This window comes from Biomphalaria glabrata, chromosome 18, assembly GCF_947242115.1.
Source record: "Biomphalaria glabrata chromosome 18, xgBioGlab47.1, whole genome shotgun sequence".
Taxonomy (NCBI): Eukaryota; Metazoa; Mollusca; class Gastropoda; family Planorbidae; genus Biomphalaria; species Biomphalaria glabrata.
In genome coordinates, this window is record NC_074728.1 from 15,463,606 (window position 1) to 15,483,504 (window position 19,899).

A 19,899-nucleotide genomic window follows, 5' to 3' on the forward strand; every position below is an offset into this window, starting at 1 on the left:
TAGACCTAGGAATAGAGAGATGTGTAACTTTTCCGGTAATATCTAATAAAAGAATGTACGTAATGAATTCTAAATTCGCAGATATAAGGAACGAATTTATGTAAAAATGCTTTTGAAACACAAATTTGAAGCTTAATTTTATTAAATAATGAAATCAATAGACTATATATTACATTTTTCATGCGTCAAAATAAAAAACTATCTGTGCATAGTATAGTTCTTAAAATTAGATCTAGACCTAAATCCTTTCGATCTTTTCTAATGTCAACATGGTAAACATGACCTAGATTTATAATTTATACTTTTTTTTTGAGAGTCTAAAGTTTGTTTTAGGGCTAAAATACATACACTGCGGCCCAAGGAACATTTCTGCCAAGTTTTATCAAGATTGGTCAAATGGTTTTGATTTCTATACGGCACGTACATACATCCTTAAGCCTTACATTCTACTTTATAATATAGATATATAAATAAAATATATATAATCTTTATATAATCTTATGTTTGTATATATATATATATATATATATATATATATATATATATATATATATATATATATATATATATATATATATATATATATATATTGTCACAACGTGTGTTGTGGTGCCGGGGATTTCACTTGAATTAAAATAGTTGAATAAATGACGATCTAGGATTCACAATAAAAGATTCTTTGTTAAAACACAACTCTGGAACTTTATTTAAATGTACAAGTTACAGATCAACAAGCATAAATAATATTACAAAGGCTTTAAATCAGAGCTCTTAAAAAACGTGACTGTCTACTAGGTCATTCTTTCATCGACTGGCGTTCTTTCTACTCTCGTCAATTCTCTGGCGCTAAAATGTCTTTATTTATTTTCAAATCAACCAATAGATTTGTAACATCGTAAAGCGAATGCATGAATTCATGAATTAAAAAATATTATGAATGGACATAAAAATAGCTAATTGACCTGAATCCAATTTTTTAATGAAAACATTTGCTTGCGTATAGATCTATATTTAGAAGCACGCGATATCAAGAATAGAGTTGTACTAATGACGAACGAATGTATGTAAAATGCTTTACAAAAAAAAATTAATGTCAATTTGATTAAAATATGAAATGAATTGACTATAATTAGTATGTTCATGTGTTAAAACTATCTTTGTGAAGAAAGTTATATCATCTTAGAGTTGAATTAGACATAGGAAAAAAGAGATTCGTAACATTTCGGTCTGCGCATGCGTGACCTTTTTTTTTTATTAGATGTATTCATGAATGAAACTATTAGACTATATCTCAATACGGCTTCGCAATTTTAGCGAACGAATGTATGAAAAATGCATTAGAAAAACAAATTTGAATGTTAATTTGATTAAAATATGAAATGAAATAGTAAGTGGTACTATTTCATGGATCTAGGCCATGTTTACCATGTGTATATCGAAAGGATCTATATCTAGATCTTAATTTTTAAAACTACACTTTGCTCAGTACTTTTTACTTTGACACATGAAAATACAAAATATAGTCTATGGATTTTATTATTTAATCAAATCAACCATCAAATCACTGGCGGATCGCACAATTTGTATAGGAATTTATTAGTTATGTTAACAATATATACTAATTACTTATATTTCAACCTCTAGTATGTTGCCCGATTTGGTGGGATGGGGAGGTGGCTATGACATCAATCCCACCCCCGCCCACCATAAACTTTTGAATGGGGGGGGGGCGGTCCAATTTATTTATAGAAATCACAGCTTGTTAACGGAATCAAATAAATATATATATAATTAAAACCTGTTATTGATATTTTAACCGATCTTCATATGTCGTTCCCCTGTTAGCTGATTGGGGGAGGGGGCGAATACATCTACAGCTCTTCCAACCTAAACACTTTGGGTGGGTGGGGCGTTCCTACTTTTACTTAGAACAAAATTAGAAATAGTTGAATTACAAATATATTATGTCGCTATATTTCTAGTATCTTAGCCGATTTGGTGCGGTGGGGGGGGGGCGATTGCTTCTGTTGCCCTCCCCACTCTAGCCCTCTGAGTGGGGGAGCGGTCCTATTTTTATTGACAAATCATAGTTTGTGAACAAAATTAGATGAATATCTATATAATATAAGCTACATATTATTGTTTTAACCCATTTGCATATTATGTCGCACACACACTCTGATCTCAAATTTTATCATTATTGAATATAAAATGAAAAAGAGTTGTACCAGGTGGGAGGGGCGATACATGCAATCGCCTTCCCCCCACCGGACAAACCAATACTTTTTTCTTTTAGTATTTTAGTTAAGAAATTTAAAAATTAAAACTAAATTGTCACTAATATAATTTATACATGCTATAAATTAAATTCTTTTATCGAGTCGCCCCACGCCCTATCCTTTAATGCCTAATGCAATCATTAGCAGAAATTATAAAAAGGAGAGAGGATTAACGTTTTCACTCTACCGCCCTCTTTCCTTTCCAGACGAAAAGATGATGTTTTAAAAAAGAAAAGTCAAATATGGCGACAGAGTTTATGTAATTGCACACGAATTTCTTGGTTATTTTAAAAGTGACTTTGTTTTAGAAAATTTAGAATTCATACGAAATTTTTCATTATAAGAGTAAAATTGAGATAAGTTTTGAACCCAAATAAAAACTATCTTAAAAGCATTATAGAAAATCATATACCAACTAAATACACATCAAACAAAATAAATAAATGCTGGTTTAATAATAGATTAAAGAAGCTTTGTAAACAGAATGAAACCCTATATAGAAAATTCAAGGCAGAAAGAGTTTTTAAAAAAGTATATAAAAATTAAACACCTAACCCAAAAAGTAAGCAGACAGCTTTAGAGTGAATACATAAACTATGTAATATCTAAAGATAACAACATTAACCTATTATATATTATATATTAAGTCTAAGAAAATGGAAACAACAGGCATAGCGCCATTAAAAGGAGAAGATAACAATACATAAAAGCTAACATCCTAAACAAATACTTTGCATCAGCATTCTCAGCCCCAGGAGACAAAGACATATTACTTAATTTGAAACAAGTAGACAACAAAAGAGATATAGTAGTACAAGAACAGGGAAATTTAAAAACTATTAGCCAACATCAAACCAAATGAAGTGTCTGGACCTGATGATATCCCAGCTAGATTACTCAAAGAACTAAGCAATGAGCTAGCACCAGTGTTCAAAATACGTTTTCAAGCATCTCTTAACCAAGGCAGAGTACCAAGGAACTGGGAAGAAGCTAATGTCACCCCCCTATTTAAAAAGGAGAAAAATCTGACCCAGGAAACTACAGACCAGTATCACTTACCAGCATCACATGCAAAATCCTAGAACACATAATATGTAGCAACATCATAAACCACTTAGACAAACATAATGTCCTTACTCCATACCAACTGTGACGGACCTCGTGTATGACGTGTATGATTGGCTTGTTTGGTGTCTAGGGGATGATTATTTTTGAAATGCCACACACTGGTCCATCAGAGATAAATCGGGAGCAGACACGCAACGAGATAAGCAATGAAAGAAACATAACAAACATTACAAACATTGTAAAATTAAAGAGTATTTATTTACATAAATATACAAATTAGAATAAAGTAGGGAAGGGAATTTGCATCTATCTCGTTAGCAATATTGTATCATCATACTAAGCACTTAATTAGATAGTAAGTCACTTTCGTCCTCTGCACTTAGCTGGTTGTCCTGCTGAGGTTGTAGCTGGCTGTGATCCTGACGGGAGGTCTTGCAGCTGGAGGTGGCGCTCTAGCGGGTAGAGGGACGCCGGTGATTCAGTTCTTGTGGAGTCTCAATCCCAAGTTCTGATATCTGTAGTGGGCACAGTAGGGCGGGTGGCCGGCTACCGTGGGCACAAGGGTACTGCGGGCAGAGCTGATCTGCCGTGGGCAGCGTCGTTAGCAGTCCAGTGAGTTGCGGAGATCTGGCGCAGCTATGACGTCTCGCACAGACACGTGGTTCTACAGAGACGTGTTGCCTAATAGGTTGACAAGTGGACTGTCAAGTAGGGCCGATAGCGCCAAGTAGTAGAGCCAAATAGTCAGATAGTGCAGTGCTGAATAGCACCAAGTAAATAGGTGATAAATGGGGAGATGATGACAAATGGGATTGAAAAAAATAGATGGCTGATAATAGCAAAATAAAATGTACTAAGTAAGGAATATAATAATCTCAATTAAACATCAGAAGTTGGAAGAGAAAAAAAAAGGGGGGGGGGAAATGGACGGTGGTCAGCGACCAAGACGCTTTCTTTACATATGGCCGTCGGCCAAGAACAATGGAGTGCGCTTGAATGGAGAGAGTGTCTGGTCAAGGGCGCAACTCTCGTCAAAGTACAATTAGTGAAGGAGAGATAATTCATATCTCTTATCTACGCGCAGTATTAGTGCGCTAGTAAAATGATCAAGGCGATCAGCGGAGATAGAGGGAATAATAAACTAAGATGTACAAATATAGACATGGTTGCATCAACGATCAATTGAGCAACGTGGCATTAATAGATTAATGCAATACATAAATATATACATATGCCATGTTTATGTTTTCTACTTACGACAGTGAGAAATACACAATGCATTAATTAAATATACATGAAATAAAAAAATCCACATGATAATATCCAGTGAGAAAAATATACACAGACTAATTAAGATGGAACTGTGATTAAGTTCGGCTTACCACCAGGTATTCCTCTAAGAGCAAGAATAAATTGTTAGTCCAGACTCGACTGGTCAGCGAGAATAAGAAGTGAAAGAGTGTATCAGTCCCGCCTTATTCTATCTTATAATGGTCCGGAAGCGATGGGCGGAAACAGGATATGCGATAGGCTAAGGATTATCTCTCACGTGGGTAAAGCCCGACGAAAGTTGCACCTTGGAAGAGTCAAGAGGCGTGTCGACACGAGTGATCTCCTTTGATCAAAGAGAGACGTAGGTGGGATGGAAGAAATAATGAAGTGTATTCCATCCCAGGTGGCTTCGACGTGAAAGTCGGACATCCGGCGCCTAAGACCAAGTAAGTGACTGTTAGTTTGATCTTTTCCACTGTCAAGGGGAGATAAACGAGAAGTCGTGGCCTAGTTATCGTCAAGGTGGTGGACTAAGTCTATCGAGAAGAGGAAAAGGGTGGGGGTTGGTAGGGAAATCGAGACTAAAAATGGGAAATAATTAATATAAAATAAATAAATAATCATTAATAATTGAAATAAATAAATAAATAATAATAATTAATGCTGTGATAAAATTGAGTGACTCTGTCAGCAAGCTTTTGACTTGTCACACCAACATGGCTTTCGGAAATATAGATCATGTGAAACACAACTAAAAGGACTAATCGATGATTTTTCAAAAGGTTTAAACAACAGTGAGCAAATAGATGCTATCTTACTAGATTTTTCCAAGGCTTTTAAGAAAGTTCACCACCATAGTTTGCTTAAAAAACTAAAATATTTCGGCATTAATGGTCCATTGCATCAGTGGATTAAAGATTTTCTGATAGGGAGAGAACAAACTGTAATAATAAATGGCTCTAAATCATCACCAATAACAGTAAACTCAGGGGTACCACAAGGAACAGTCTTAGCTCCACTACTATTTTTAATTTACATAAATGATTTACCAAATTGCATTAGTTCAGTAACGGAAGCCAGATTATTTGCAGACGATTGCATAATATATAGAACAATAAAAACAACACAAGACACATATATTTTACAAAGAGAATTAGATGAATTACAGAAATGGGAATAAAATTGGAGCATGTCTTTCCACCCAGAAAGATGTCAGTTATTAAGAGTAACAAAAAAGCTAAAACAAATTAATTCCACTTATCTTATTCATGGTAAACCAATAACACAGACTAAAAAAGCAAAATACCTAGGTGTTATAATAAATGAAAAACTGTCATGGAATCCCCATATTGATGAAACTATACAAAAAAATCAAACAAAGCATTAGAGTTTATTAGAAAAAAATTCTATAAATCAAATAAGAATATAAAACTAAAATGTTATTAAACCTTGGCTAGGCCAATAGTAGAATATGCATCCTCTGTTTGGGACCCCTCAACTCTAATAAATATTAAGAAAATGGAACAGACACAAAATAGAGCAGTGAGATTCATAACAAACGAATATTCACATTTGACTAGAGTAACACTTTTAGTAAAATCACTACACACAACACTGAAGCATAATCTTCAAATACAAAAATAAAATTTAATAAAATACTCAGAAAGACACAAAGATAAAGGCACATTCTTCGTTCCATATGCTAGGACAAATTTGTACAAAAGCTCATTCTTCCCGAGCGCTATTAGAGCTAGCCAGGAAAACACGTGACTTGGCAAAATTTAGGTCATTTGGATAATGTGCATGACTAAATGCATAACGCGTAAGACGTAATCATCTCTTTGTGAAGAAACGTCTGTATCATATAAGATAAGAAGAAGAAGATAAATATTATTTTCCTAGTAATGATTTACTTCTACGGATATTTTTCTGATGTATAAAAATTGGGACTATAACTCACAATACATGCTTGAATCCTAAAAATGCAAACAATTTAGAGAAGAATCTAACTGGTAAACTTAATTTCTCCTCCCACTTCCGACATTTTTTGTTACAAACATGCCTATTGAACAGAATAGATCACTTACAAATTAGATTTTTTAAAAATATTATTGTTCGGCGACGATCCTCAAAGCCTTAATCTAAATATGCGGTATATCTTATCTTTTCAAGGAACAAATCGATTGTATTTACAACGTAGTAAGGGTCTATAAATTCATATTAGAATATTTTTCAAGTAAAACATTATTCAACTGTTCTTTTTTAATAGGATGAATAATGAGCTGTAGATGTTAGGAGAATGCGGTTCTGCTGTGAAAAATGCAAAAAAAACAACAACAAACAAACGCTTTTGGCTTCGCCACGGACCCCACTGGGGGAGCTTACAGCGCTCCCCCAGGCCCCCCTAGCTTTCAAGAGAAATGCTTCAACATGGCTTTTTTGTGTGTGTTTTCTTTTTCTCTGAAGGTTGAGAAACACTGTATTTAAATATATATATATATATATATATATATATATATATATATATATATACAGTTCTTTGTTTGTACCGTCACAAAAAAGTCCTGTATATATTTAATCATAAACGCGCGTACAGCATATATATATGATTAGGCTAGGGTTTACTGGGCGTTAGAATTAGGGTTTCGATAAAAATCGCCCTTCCCCACTCCAAAGTTCTTGACCCGCTAGTGCATCAAATTTTGTGTTTCAAAAACATCCTTTACATAAATTCGTTCATATATCTGCGAATTTAGACGTACTGGCGTACTTTATAGTCCCATTCATTTAACAAATCGAGTAAACCCGTTTTAATTGTACTTTATATCATACTAGCTTTAACTCTTTCTCTCCGTAATAATATTTCCGCGTTTTGGAAGGAATTCACTTTGCTCATTACTATTTCACTACCCCTGTAATGATTGGGCTTCAATAGCTTTGTTGTTTGTTATCAGATAATGTTGTATTTGGTATAGAATTAAAGGGAAAAGCATGTTCTTTTTATATAATTTAAAGTAAAGTTTAAAAAAGTAAACATTAATTTAATTTAATGAGGTCAAAATCAACGATGGTATCGTCGATTAGGAGAGAAAGAGTTAATTTTACCAGGCTTTGCTAGTTGTTTTTTTCTACAAATAACATGCATTTATTACGCTTGAATAATTAATAATGACGTGAACAAAAAGATGGTAATTTATTTAAGAAGTATATCAATTCATCTTGTAATAATAATAAAAAAGATTGTCTATGATAATGTTAGCCTACATTTCTGTTTGGTGATTTCAAGTTTCTGTTTAGATCTGTTTCTTCCATTGTTAAAGAAACCTTAGTCAGTGTAGTAAAAGCTTCTCTTTATATCGTATAAGTAATCAGCTCGAAAGTCTGGTTTATATTTTACTAAAGTATCCCCACAGATGAATCAGACTATCCATACGATGTGTACACAAAAGTCATAACTCTTTGTGCTGTTACAGCCAGAGCTGTTTCTCTGAGTTGATCAATGTTTGGTATCTTCGCCTTCGCTTCACGAAATTTGACAGTAATTTGACACAAATGATCATTGTATTGTTTTCTAAGAATCTAATACACAGCTTATAACTTTCTTTGTGTTGTTGCATCTTCCTAATTCGACGTCATCTAATATGGGTTCACTTTTTAAAAATAAGAAGAAAATAGTTTATTAGATCTAGATCTATCAATGAAATGAAAGCTTTTAGATCTATTTTTAAAATGTTTATTGTTAATTAAAATTATAGTCACATATATATTTAAGAGAGTAGGCTATATTGAACTCTTATTGATTTAAATTTAAAAATAACGCATAATTGAGTTTAATTATTCAATTTATTATTCAAAGGTTAACATCTGTTTTGTTTTTTTTTTAGCTCTGTAAGTTCATGACCCCTTGAAGTGTCGCCTTGGTGACCAAAAATATATTTTATAATTAAAGCAAACGCGTGAATGTAACTGTTAGTATAACATTGTTAGTTTAATTTTATGTAGATCTAGATCTAGACTCGAAAATATTTGGATGCCATAGTAGTCTAGTCAATAACTAAACACTTTAAACTTGTGTTGACCTAGATCTAAATCAGTATGTAGGTCAACACACTAAAGCCATTTACATTTATAGCGCATACGTGACCTTTTGGTGCGCGATATGATGAATGAAAAATGTCAAGACGTTAAATGAATATGTGTAGCTATGTTGTTAAGAGGTATAAATGCGCATATGAAAGAAAAAAGTAAATTGAAAATAAAGACTTAATTAAACCTAATCGTTAGTTGTAGAGTAAATTACTTTAAAAACACAATGGAAAGTGAATTGTATTATGTAAGTAGTTTATTAGTTTAATAATATGCCTTTATAATGTGCGATAGTATGACCTCTGACGTTAATTTCCATTGTATAACTACGCGGCGCAAGTAATAGTTCGCGCGAGTTATGGAAAAGTGTGTCAATGCGGCTAAAGCTATTCGCATTTAGAGCGAACGATTTTATGTAAAAAATGTTTTGTAAACTCAAATTTGAACGTTAATTTTCATTAAATAATGAAATGAATAGACACTAATTTATATGCTTATGAGTAAAAGTACAAAATTATGTTTTCTTGAATGAGAGCTAATTTAGATCTAGAGATTTTCATCTCTGCGCATGCGTGACCTCCCCGTCTTGTCCCATCATTTAGACACATCATGTAAACATGGATGGATGGATAGATGATGGATGGATGGATGGATGGATGTGGATGTGCATGTATGTATGTATGTATTCATACATACACAACATACATACATACATATGCTTTATATATTAGACTTGCTGATATGTTCATATAATTTGAATTCCTAACCTTTATAAACTACAGGAACCTAATTAAATGTAATATAATTCAGAAGAGCGAGTTCAAAAAATAATTTTTCGTTGATTTGCTTCAAAAAAACAACAACAACGAACGACTCATCGATGAAGAATTATTAAATGTAATATAAGCCATAAGAGTGATTTCAAACAATTATTTAATAATAATAATTTTTATTAAAAATCTAGTACTATTGGTACTACCTTTCGTGATAGTGAGATTTTTTGATAATTATCTGTAGATATTTTTTTTCCATTAAACAAAAAGGGGTATTCATTTATCGATATTGTGTTTTACAACGATTTTTTAAATTAAAATTAGTTGTTAATCAAATTACAAGTGCGATTATATAAACAAAACAACAACATTGGCGTCAATTTTGTATTCATAGAAATATTCGGAACAGCTTATAATCGATAATGAGAAGAGAGAGTAAAAAAAGTAGCCGTTGTACCTATACTTTGCAAGATATAAAGTATGGTAAAATTAGTTTTTTTTTCAATATCAACATTACAGACGAAAAAAATAAAATAAAAAAAAACGTACTTCTAAAAAAAAGCTTAAATTAAGTGTAATTGTATCAATTGGCTTGGATTGGTCATGTAGTTAAATTTGTAATAGATTCTAGATCTAGACTTCTGTGGGATTAAAAATAATTTTACCATTTTTTTGTTTAGCGCAATTTAATTTTGTTTGTTTTAATTGATGATCTTGCTTAAATATATTTGTGTCACGTGCGGATTCGGAGGTGCCGTAATTAAAGTTGGAAACACTTAAAAAATCACAGATATGACACAGTCCAGGTGATACTTTTCTTGAGTTTCATTTTTTTCAACTCGAACTTGAAACAGTAAGTGTATGTACAGTTCATTTATAAAGTAGATACAGGATAGAATTATAATAATCAATAAAACTAATCAATTATCTGTATATGTAATTCTCTACGTCGCCCAACCATGCAGGACACTTACGCACACCGACTCTCTACCCCTCCTCCCGCCCGCACCCGCGCCTTCCTCACTCTCCAGGCATGCGCACACTGTCGTTGGCCCAAATCCACTCCATTGGACAACTGTGTCTTTCAGGAAGTATTCATCCGTCACAAAATAGCGGCGTATGCTACGCCGCGAGTCGCTTGTTTACTTTAAATGTAGTGACTTCTAGATCTAACTTTCTAACTAGTCCCAAACACCTATTCCTGTTTTATACCTTCTTAGAATTATCGAGAAACATTACGTCACAATATGACACCCTAATAACCTTGACCTTCATCTTCTTTATGTTTCTTTATTTTTTTTTAAACTTTACATCCAGTAAATAATATTTTCCTGCATTATCATTGAACTACTTTTCTTTCAACGTATGTCTGGCATTTTTTTCAGTTCCAAGTGTCAGAATATGTGACCTAATTTGAGACGATGTCTTACATTTTGTAAACGATGTGCTGTCAACAAGGATATGACATACCTGTGACATCATGCTTTTAGCTTTCTCAATTAGCTATGATCATATCACTTGTCTTTACCAGTTTTAAAAAAAAGGGGGGTGGGTGAGAAAGAAAGGAGTTTGGGAATGTTACCGTGATCGCTTTTCAAATTCATTTTTTTTATGTTTTTAAAAAGTTGTACGACTTAAATTTGAACTCTAGCGCTCAAGTCTCCTTAAGCCAGTTCCAGCGAAGAGCCTATGAAAACAGAAGGCTTACAGTTATCTGTCGTTAGTAAGGCGTGGCCTTCATTCTCTAGACAAAGCATAAAGGGGACTAACTAAATTTATACCACCACATTTGTCAAGTAAAATAGTTAATTAACCAATTGTTTTTTTTAAATTGATTCTTGTTTTGTCAGGTACAAGAAATAATTGTGCGAAATTCAACTTGATCCAAGATTGGGTTTGGGAAAAACAACGTGTACAAACTTTTACCAGACATACAGACAAACAAGTTGGATATAAGCTTAGCAAAAAGGGCCCAGGTCAAACATATATCTTCATGTGCAATGACATTTATCACATTAAGAGTAGTCTTTGGATTGGGTGTCTCTTCCCCGTTGACACATTTTCGTCATCACAAAATCATTTGTAAATGTATCGCAAATAGGCTGGTCAAAATAACTTCCATTTTCCAAAAACGAATCACATACCTCTATTGCCAAGCTTTCAATTTTAAGTCTCTCTAGAACGTTTTTAAAGTCTGAAGAATGAAGAGGGCTCTGGTAAACAATCTTTTGAGTTTTCGTACCTATTTTGTTATTCAGTTTTTTGTAGTGATATAATAGCTCAAGACTTTCTTCTGCAAAATAAAAACACCTCCTACTATTTGAAACAATTACGAAAAGAAAACTTAAATAGACACAAACGGAAAACGCATATGCATATATATATATATCCTGGTTTTGTAAGGTTAAATGAAACACTGCACTCATCCTTAATCTTCAGAATCGAAAACATCACCGTTATTGCAAATACCACTGATTGACTAATTAACCTTTCAATAAATCTCTGGTACAGTCGAACAGAATCGTGTGAAATGTTGTACAAAGTTACTTTTTACATCTTAGATGCTAGCTAAAAAAAGGATTTTAAAAATTCGATGTCTGAACGCGGCTATTCGTGAAACATCGAAAGCTAAATAAGAATTATCGGTTAAAGTACCTGGACTTTTAGACTAGGGTCAAACAGTGTGTGGTAGTTATGGAGGATATAATACCTGCCGGCCGATCTACTAAATAAGAGCAAAAGGTTCTGGCAAAATGTTTGAGGTAGAGCGAAGGAAAAAGTTTTCATGAGGATGTTTCATTCAACACGGGTATCAGCTTCTTGATATAATAGGATTTTGAGGCCGAATAAAAGAGAAATAATGTTTACTTTTTTTGAAAGACGGGGATTAGGGATATCACAAGGTGAAAATGATCGTGTGGGAAGCGTTGCAAAATGAAAGAACTGAGAAGGAAACAGAAATCCTAAACCATTCAACCTTCTTGTGGTATGACACCACAGGCGCGAAAAGTTATTTGTTTCATTTAGTTCACCAGCGTTGACTACCTTTATACTGTTGGCCTTTAGCCTGTGTTCTTTCATTATTTCAGTGTTACCTCCGTGGCGCCTAACACGCGGATGCTTGTGTAATTCAAGTGCTTATATTAGAATCTTAAAAGAAATAGTTCTAAGGAATTTTGTTGGACGTAGCCGATGTGGAATGCTAGTACAATTATACATAATAACATATAATAACATTATATATCGATTGACGTTTTGTGTATTTTTATTTAAAGGGATAGAAGAAATCTGACCTTTCCTACTTTGTATGTTTTACATGTTTCGAATGTTCCATTAGAGTTTGAGTTTTGAGTTTTTGGCACATCAGCACACTTTAGGCCATGTCGTGCCCGTAATCCCTAAAGGGTTACTCTCCCTTCATACCACAATAGCTAAATTTTATTTAGTTAAGTCATTAAGAACATCATAATTAAGGATCATAACACCCTAACACAAACCTCCCCAGGATGGCGGGGGATTGCAACAGGAAGGGTTGGAACACACACACACATATATATATATATATGTGTGTGTGTATAATAGTGTATATATATTATATATATATATACATGGACTTTAGATGCGACATACCTGACACCCCTAGACTTACTAGCGTGCCCTTTTGTAACAGAACTTAGGTCAGTAATAAGGAAGATGTTTCTCACATACGTTCTTGCACAATAAAATAAAAGAAAGATGTGCATGTTAGTGTGTGTGTGTATTTTTGCCTTGTATTAAAACTTTTAGAAAGAAAACAAATTTCATTTTAAAATTCTATTGACTTAATATATAACGGAAAACCTTACAGTAAAGTTTAAAATCACATAAAAGAAATTGATCTAAATCACAACATTTAGATCTAGCAACCAAAGGATTAGGCCTAGCCTACATGTGAAGGCCCACTACATCTGACCACGTTGTTAAAATCAGCTGGACAACAGTCTAGTGTATTTAATGGTGTGATGAGTTTTTTCTTCTTAAGTTGGTTTTCGTAATGCTTTTAGATCTATATAACACGGATCTCAATAATAGGCTATTAGTAATGATAAATGGACATTTTGAAAGAAAGAAATATTTTATATAAATTTTGATTACTGTAAAGGCTCTTCTAAGTGAAACGTTTTATCGAGAGCCTCAACATGTTCCCATGTCTCAAAAGATTTCACTTGTAGAGCTAAGAATAGACATATTAGCTTTCAAGTGTAGATCGAAGAATTATCTTACAATCTTTCTATGGCCTACTTCAGTCGCGAAGCGACTATGGATCATCTCGGTGAGATGAATGCCTGGCCATTAGTTGTGGTCGGAACGCTATCGCCCATATATCAGTCCAACCCCCTCTCCACGCAGCTGAAGTATCCAAAGGAACGGCAGTGCCGATACAACTTGGGGTCAGCGGCGTCGCAGGTTCTGCCAGAGTTTAGCACTTGGTGCTGCAAACTGCCTTAGGGTCGCCAGCTCCTGATTTTTCCTCAGGGTTGACTCCCGAAGCCTTTACCAAGGCAACAGAGGTTTGAATTCAGAGTTTTCCTTCTCCAAGTTGGGTAGCCAACCATGGCTAACGAGCCACTCTTGCCCGAAGCTTACTGGTTAAGGCGCCAGTTACTCGCCTTTGCCAGTTCTCCTGTTAGTGTTAACAGTTCCGCCGGACTCAATATTTAAGCCACACGGGGTTGGACTGGTTGTCAGAGGCTATTCGAGACGCATGCCATTAGGAAGCATTTTATAGGTAGTGGAGTGCTTACATCCATTACCACTTCCGGTAATGACAACCTTGCGGAACCCTTTTCAATCTTACGTCTGTAGAATTAAGAACTAATATATGAACTTTCAGTTGTAAGAACTTTCATTTGTAGATTTATCATTTAAGCTTTCAGTTGTAAGAGTAATGTTGTAATGTTCCTTGGAGCGACTAACATCAAATTTAAGGATTTGGATTTTCAAACAGAAAAGGACCAATTTTGTTTTTTATTCTACGATATAATGAGACAAATTTGGGTCTAAAATGTTTGTTTACTTACTATGTTTAGTTACAGGAGCCGCATCTCGTAAACTATACTTCTGTTTTAGTATAAGAATAAGAATGAAGACAATTAGTACGACTTTTACAGGCTGCAAAAATAGAATGTCGGTCAAAAAGCCAGTAAAAAATGCCAAAGTCCAATCCACATTTTTCTCATATCCCAGACTCAGGCCATATAACATGATGTAATAGGCCAGGAAAATATTGAGCGAAACCAGATTTATCCATGTTATGTAGATAAACCACCAAGGCAATCTGACAATATATTGAGAAAAAATGTTTTACAATTAATTAGTCAATGCACAACGTAAAAAATGTGTTTTTCTAGGTAAAGATTGAAAACAATTATAATAGTTTAAAAAGCATTTTACGAGATAAACTATGAGATAAACACGAGACTATGACAGAATAATAATAATTATAGCACAAAACACAGAGCGTTAATTGGCTACTGTGCAGCACTTTGGTCTAACCCAATACGTTTCAAGGTCTGAGAGAGTGGACGAGGGTTAATAGACATTAGCGCACGAATTCATATAGCATTTTATTTAATAAAATCATTCCGAAGGTGTCAAGCACTGCTAAAGCGATTTACTTCAAATAAATAACTAATTTGACAAGTTTTGGTACGTTAGGTCTAGGTAGACCAGCGGGCATTACAGCTTGGGAAACAGAGCACACTGGTAGAGCGTCCACTTTAGAACAAAAATGATTAATTCAGTGTGTAGTATAAAATGTTTAATGGGACAAGATGTAGAAGGGAAAGGGGCAATAATGGTGGGGGAAAAAAGGATAAATTCTAAAGTAATCTGTCTACGAATAATGAAAAGTGAAATAACCAAAGCATATTATTAATTGCTGTTGGTTCGAACATGAGTGACTTATAGTTTAAAGACTTAGGTATAATGTTCCAGCGTTTAGTTGCTGTTCTCTTAGATTCTTACTCCTCTGCCTTGGTGCTGTAGACTGTTCAAGGCCGGAGGCCGAGGGAAACCTTTCACAAGTTATTATGGTTTAATCTAATAATTATTTACAACTAGCATTAGCGAGGGGGGCTATGAAAGTGCGGGGCCCAATGCGGCATCGGGCATAGCTAAAAAGTGGTCGACGTAACACCGAAACGCTTTAAAAACGGCGCCGTCTTGCCTTAGTTGACATAGAAGAGAGCACCTGGTTGCATGCGGCCTCGGAACAAGACAGCTGGAGGGCACCAGCAAAATAAACAACAAAGTAAAAAGGTATCTACATCGCTCTACGCAATTACAGTGTAAACAACTTATTAAGCACTTCAAACACATTGGCACATTTAATTTCAATTACTTCTCATTCATAGTTCCAAAATAAATTAATCTACAATAAGATGGTGTTCAAATGTTTAAATATGTCTATTGATTCTTTAAAACTCACATTATGGAAAATTTTCATTCATAAAACATTCTAGACAAAATTAATTTTTCGATAATGAGACATTTTCAAACCGATATAACGGTCGACCTCGAGTTTTCCGGACGTGGCATACATACAAGAACTGCTGGCTTTAGAGAATAGGATGTTTAAACCAATATAGCAGTCGACCTTGAAATTTCGCACTATATATATATAGCTGTATCCCTGACTAACTATTTTTTCAACGTGCGAAGTAAGGTGATTTTGTTTATGTTGTTGGGCCTCAATGACCTGAACTAGTGTTATAATGTATAATGTGTTAAGTATACTTTAGTTATGATTTTGGAATTCTTGACTGAGGATTGTGGGTACAAGCTCATCCAAACATTCAAGGAGCAAGGAGGTTGGAATGGGATCACGGTCACATGACTTATTTGGCATCTTTAAAATAGTACTTCTGACATAATCCTTAGATACACGCAAATTGTGACATTATTTCTTTTTATTAATTGATCATAGTTGAATTGTGCTTCTGCAATCAGAGAGATACCAGCGATCTGAGAATCGGTGAGTTATTTTCTTTAGTTCAATCCCACGTCTTAACAATTGGTGTCGAAGCGGGATATCGCCTATTCTTTTTACCAACATAAAAAAACGACCCATTTCAATCGGGGGCTTCATGTTCAGGAGGAGGACCTCACGCATATCATCAGTCAAGTAGTCAGGGCCGGTCCTATAGATTGGGGGCCCTATGCGAAACTTATAGCGCGGGGCCTAGTCTGGGTAGCGATAAGAATAATTACTGAAAATTAAGAATTTTTGTAATAAAATAAATTCGTCATTGCATTTTATTCATATTTTACTAAGTGTAAAATCACGGTCAAATTAAATTACGAGCCATCTACAATAGAAGGTAGTTTTTCAACAAAAAGACGATAAACATTCACATCTTCCTTTTAGATTCACTTTTTTAAGAGATCAAGACAGATTTAAATCTAGAATCTATATTTAGATGCCACTGACTATTACAGTAAATTAACTATTGGAACTTCCTCTTTTGGTTTTAAATTCGCCTGACAATGACATTTTTAGTTTGTTTGTTTTTTAAACGCGATAAGAATTGGCGTTTTTGATATTTAATGACACCCCAAAATGACAATTTTGACTATTTTTAAGGACATTTTTATGAGTTTTCAGGATAATTTAATAGTTTCAGGAGATCATGAATTTTTTCTTATACTTTGCAATTTCTTTTTTTTCTTCTTATATAATACAGACGTTACTTCAAAAAGGAAGCTAATTACGTACTACGCGTCATGCCAAGTCACTGGTTCTCCTGGCTAGCTCAGGCAACCCATTCCATGCTCTAATAGCACTAGGGAAGAAGGAGCATTTGCATACTTTTGTCCTAGCATATAGAACGAGGAGGCCATGGAAACCCTTTTATAAGTTATAATGGTTTAATTTAATAATTTACAACTAGTGTTAGCGCGGGGCCCTATGAAAGTGCGAGGCTCACTGCGGCCGCATAGGTTGCATGCGCCCTAACACCACACCGGCCCTGGAAGTAGTGGAAACTATAGATGACCGATGGTCTCAGCAAATGCGCAGACCAAATAGACCGGTTGTTCACTGCTGGAATTTCAATACTCCTGGTCACATTCAGAGAAATTATACTCGAGGATATGCAGGCCGATCAAGAGAGAAATGGATTGGGTAGTCACCTGGCCAACATCCAATCTCAGAACCAGGAAAACTAGATTCTGCCGGTCTCGTGGGGCGGAGACAGGCAGAGAGATTCACATGAAGCCCTAGGCTTATAATCCCAGTGTCAGTCCTAGGAAAAAATAGAAGTGTGAGAGTGCAAGGGAAAATAGGAGTTCGTTTTTGCAGATTTCTATTGGATACTGGCACATCGAGATCGATAATTCATCCTAGTCTTATTGAGAATAACTCATTTCATGAAACAAGAGGCTATTCTATAAAAACAGCGAGTGGAGAACTTTTGCCAATATCATGGATGAGTGTATTCTGGGACTAGACTTCGTGTAGTTATTTGGACTCTCCTTGAACATTGGGGGTGGCAAAGTGCAATATGGAAATCTTGAAATTCCGTTGCTGGGGAACGACATGGAAGAAGAACAGATAAAGAGGGTCTTGATAACGGAAGGTACCAGCATACCCGCACAATCGGAAGCCATTGTATGTGACACAATAGACGGTAATGATCCTGTGCCTATCGTAAGCCTTATAGAGCAGTCAAAGGAAGCGCGCAGTAGACTGCCTGTGGGGAGAATACTGGGTGTACGACCGAAGGGTACCTTTTCGGGTTATGAAGTTTGACACTAAAGCTTGCAATCTTCAGAAGAAGAAAGTTATCACCACTTGTTGTCCAGTGGAGCTTATTACATCGTGTGATGCGATAGCTCCTGTAGCTAGTGCCTCGTCATGTGATTCTCGAGTTGATCGGATACTTGGAGATGAGGGTGAGGATCTGTCAGAGGAAGAATGCGGTGGGATTAGGCAAATGTTGCTGGAGTTTGGGGACGTCGTGCCAAACAATGAAAATGGGCTCGGCCAGACTGATTTGGTGTTACAGGACGAGGTTGTGCAGCTGGATCGGTTGCGCCGCTATTGTGAGGAGACCAGAGTCTGTTTGGGACGAACAGAAATAGGAAGGGGGTTAGTATTGTAACCCTGTTCCTCCCTTTTTTCACGTGCGAATTAGGGTGATTTTTGTCTATGCTGTTGGGTGTAAATGACCTTAACTAGTTTGTAAATGTGTAAACTTTACTTCTGATTTGGGATTTCTTGATGGAGGGTTGAGGATTGTTTTTTTTTAATTTGTGTTAGTGAATCGGAATTTGTATTTGGAGATTGTGACATTATTTCTTTTAACAGGGGATATTGATTGATCATGATCATAGTTGAGTTGTGCTTCTGCAATCAGAGAGATACCAGCGATCTGAGAATCGGTGAGTTATTTTCTTAACAATATATATATATATATATATATATATATATATATATATATATATATATATATATATATATATATATATATATATATATATATATATATATATATAGTAATAATAATAATAATAATAATCTTTATTATCCGTAAGGAAATTTGTCTTACAATAATATATAAAGTAGAAAGTAAGGCATATGTATGTATGTATGTATGTATGTATGTTACGAATAGAAATCAAAACCGTTTGACCAATCTTGATAAAACTTGGCAGAAATGTTCCTTGTGTACTAACTTAGACTGTAGCCCTAAAACAAATTTAAGACCCTCAAAAACAAGTTGACCAACTCTATGAAAGCATTATAACTTCATCGATCAAGGCTACGTTTACCATATTTACATGAAAAGATCGAAAGGATCTAGATCTAGATCTAATTTTAAGAACTACACTTTGTGCTGATAGTTTTTTACTTTGACACATGAAAATACAAAATATAGTCTATTAATTTCATTATATAATAAAATTTAACTTCAAATGTGTGTTTCAAATACATTTTTACATAAATTCGTTCCTTATATCTGCGAATTTAGAATTCCTGACGAACATTCTTTCATTGGACATTACGCGAAATGTTACACATCTCTCTATTCCTATGTCTAAAACACTAATTCAACTCTAAGATAATAGAACTTCTCTTCGGAAAGATAGTTTGTTTTATAATTAAACGCATGAACATATTGATTATAGTCCATTCATTTCATATTTTAATCAAATTAACATTCAAATTTGTTTTTCTAAAGCATTTTTCATACATTCGTTCGCTAAAGCTGCGAAGCCGTGTTGATATATATTCATTAATGAATTGTGTACTAAAAAAGGTCACGCATGCGCAGAGCAAAGCCTCTTCTCGCAGCGCAGAATGAACTCTCCAAGCCAATATTTAACTCTGGATTAGTCTAGATCTAGATCTATGTCTAACTCAAGATCTACTTTATACT

At 34.6% G+C, this 19,899-nt stretch overlaps 1 protein-coding gene across 4 annotated transcripts in view; it reads right to left on the reverse strand.

The window, feature by feature from the left end:
• Window positions 1-19,899, reverse strand: part of LOC106079668 (polycystic kidney disease protein 1-like 1) — a 360,015-nt gene that overhangs the window by 135,010 nt on the left and 205,106 nt on the right. For 3 of the 4 annotated variants that reach the window (XM_056017219.1, XM_056017218.1, XM_056017220.1), the window contains exons 41-42: window positions 14,539-14,795; window positions 11,623-11,771 (exon numbers count right to left, since the gene is read on the reverse strand). In XM_056017219.1, coding sequence (XP_055873194.1) covers window positions 11,623-11,771; window positions 14,539-14,795 — 406 coding nt within the window. Of the gene's footprint in view, window positions 1-11,622; window positions 11,772-14,538; window positions 14,796-18,253; window positions 18,421-19,899 lie in introns of those variants that run through there. The other variant, XM_056017221.1, reaches the window with a different exon arrangement.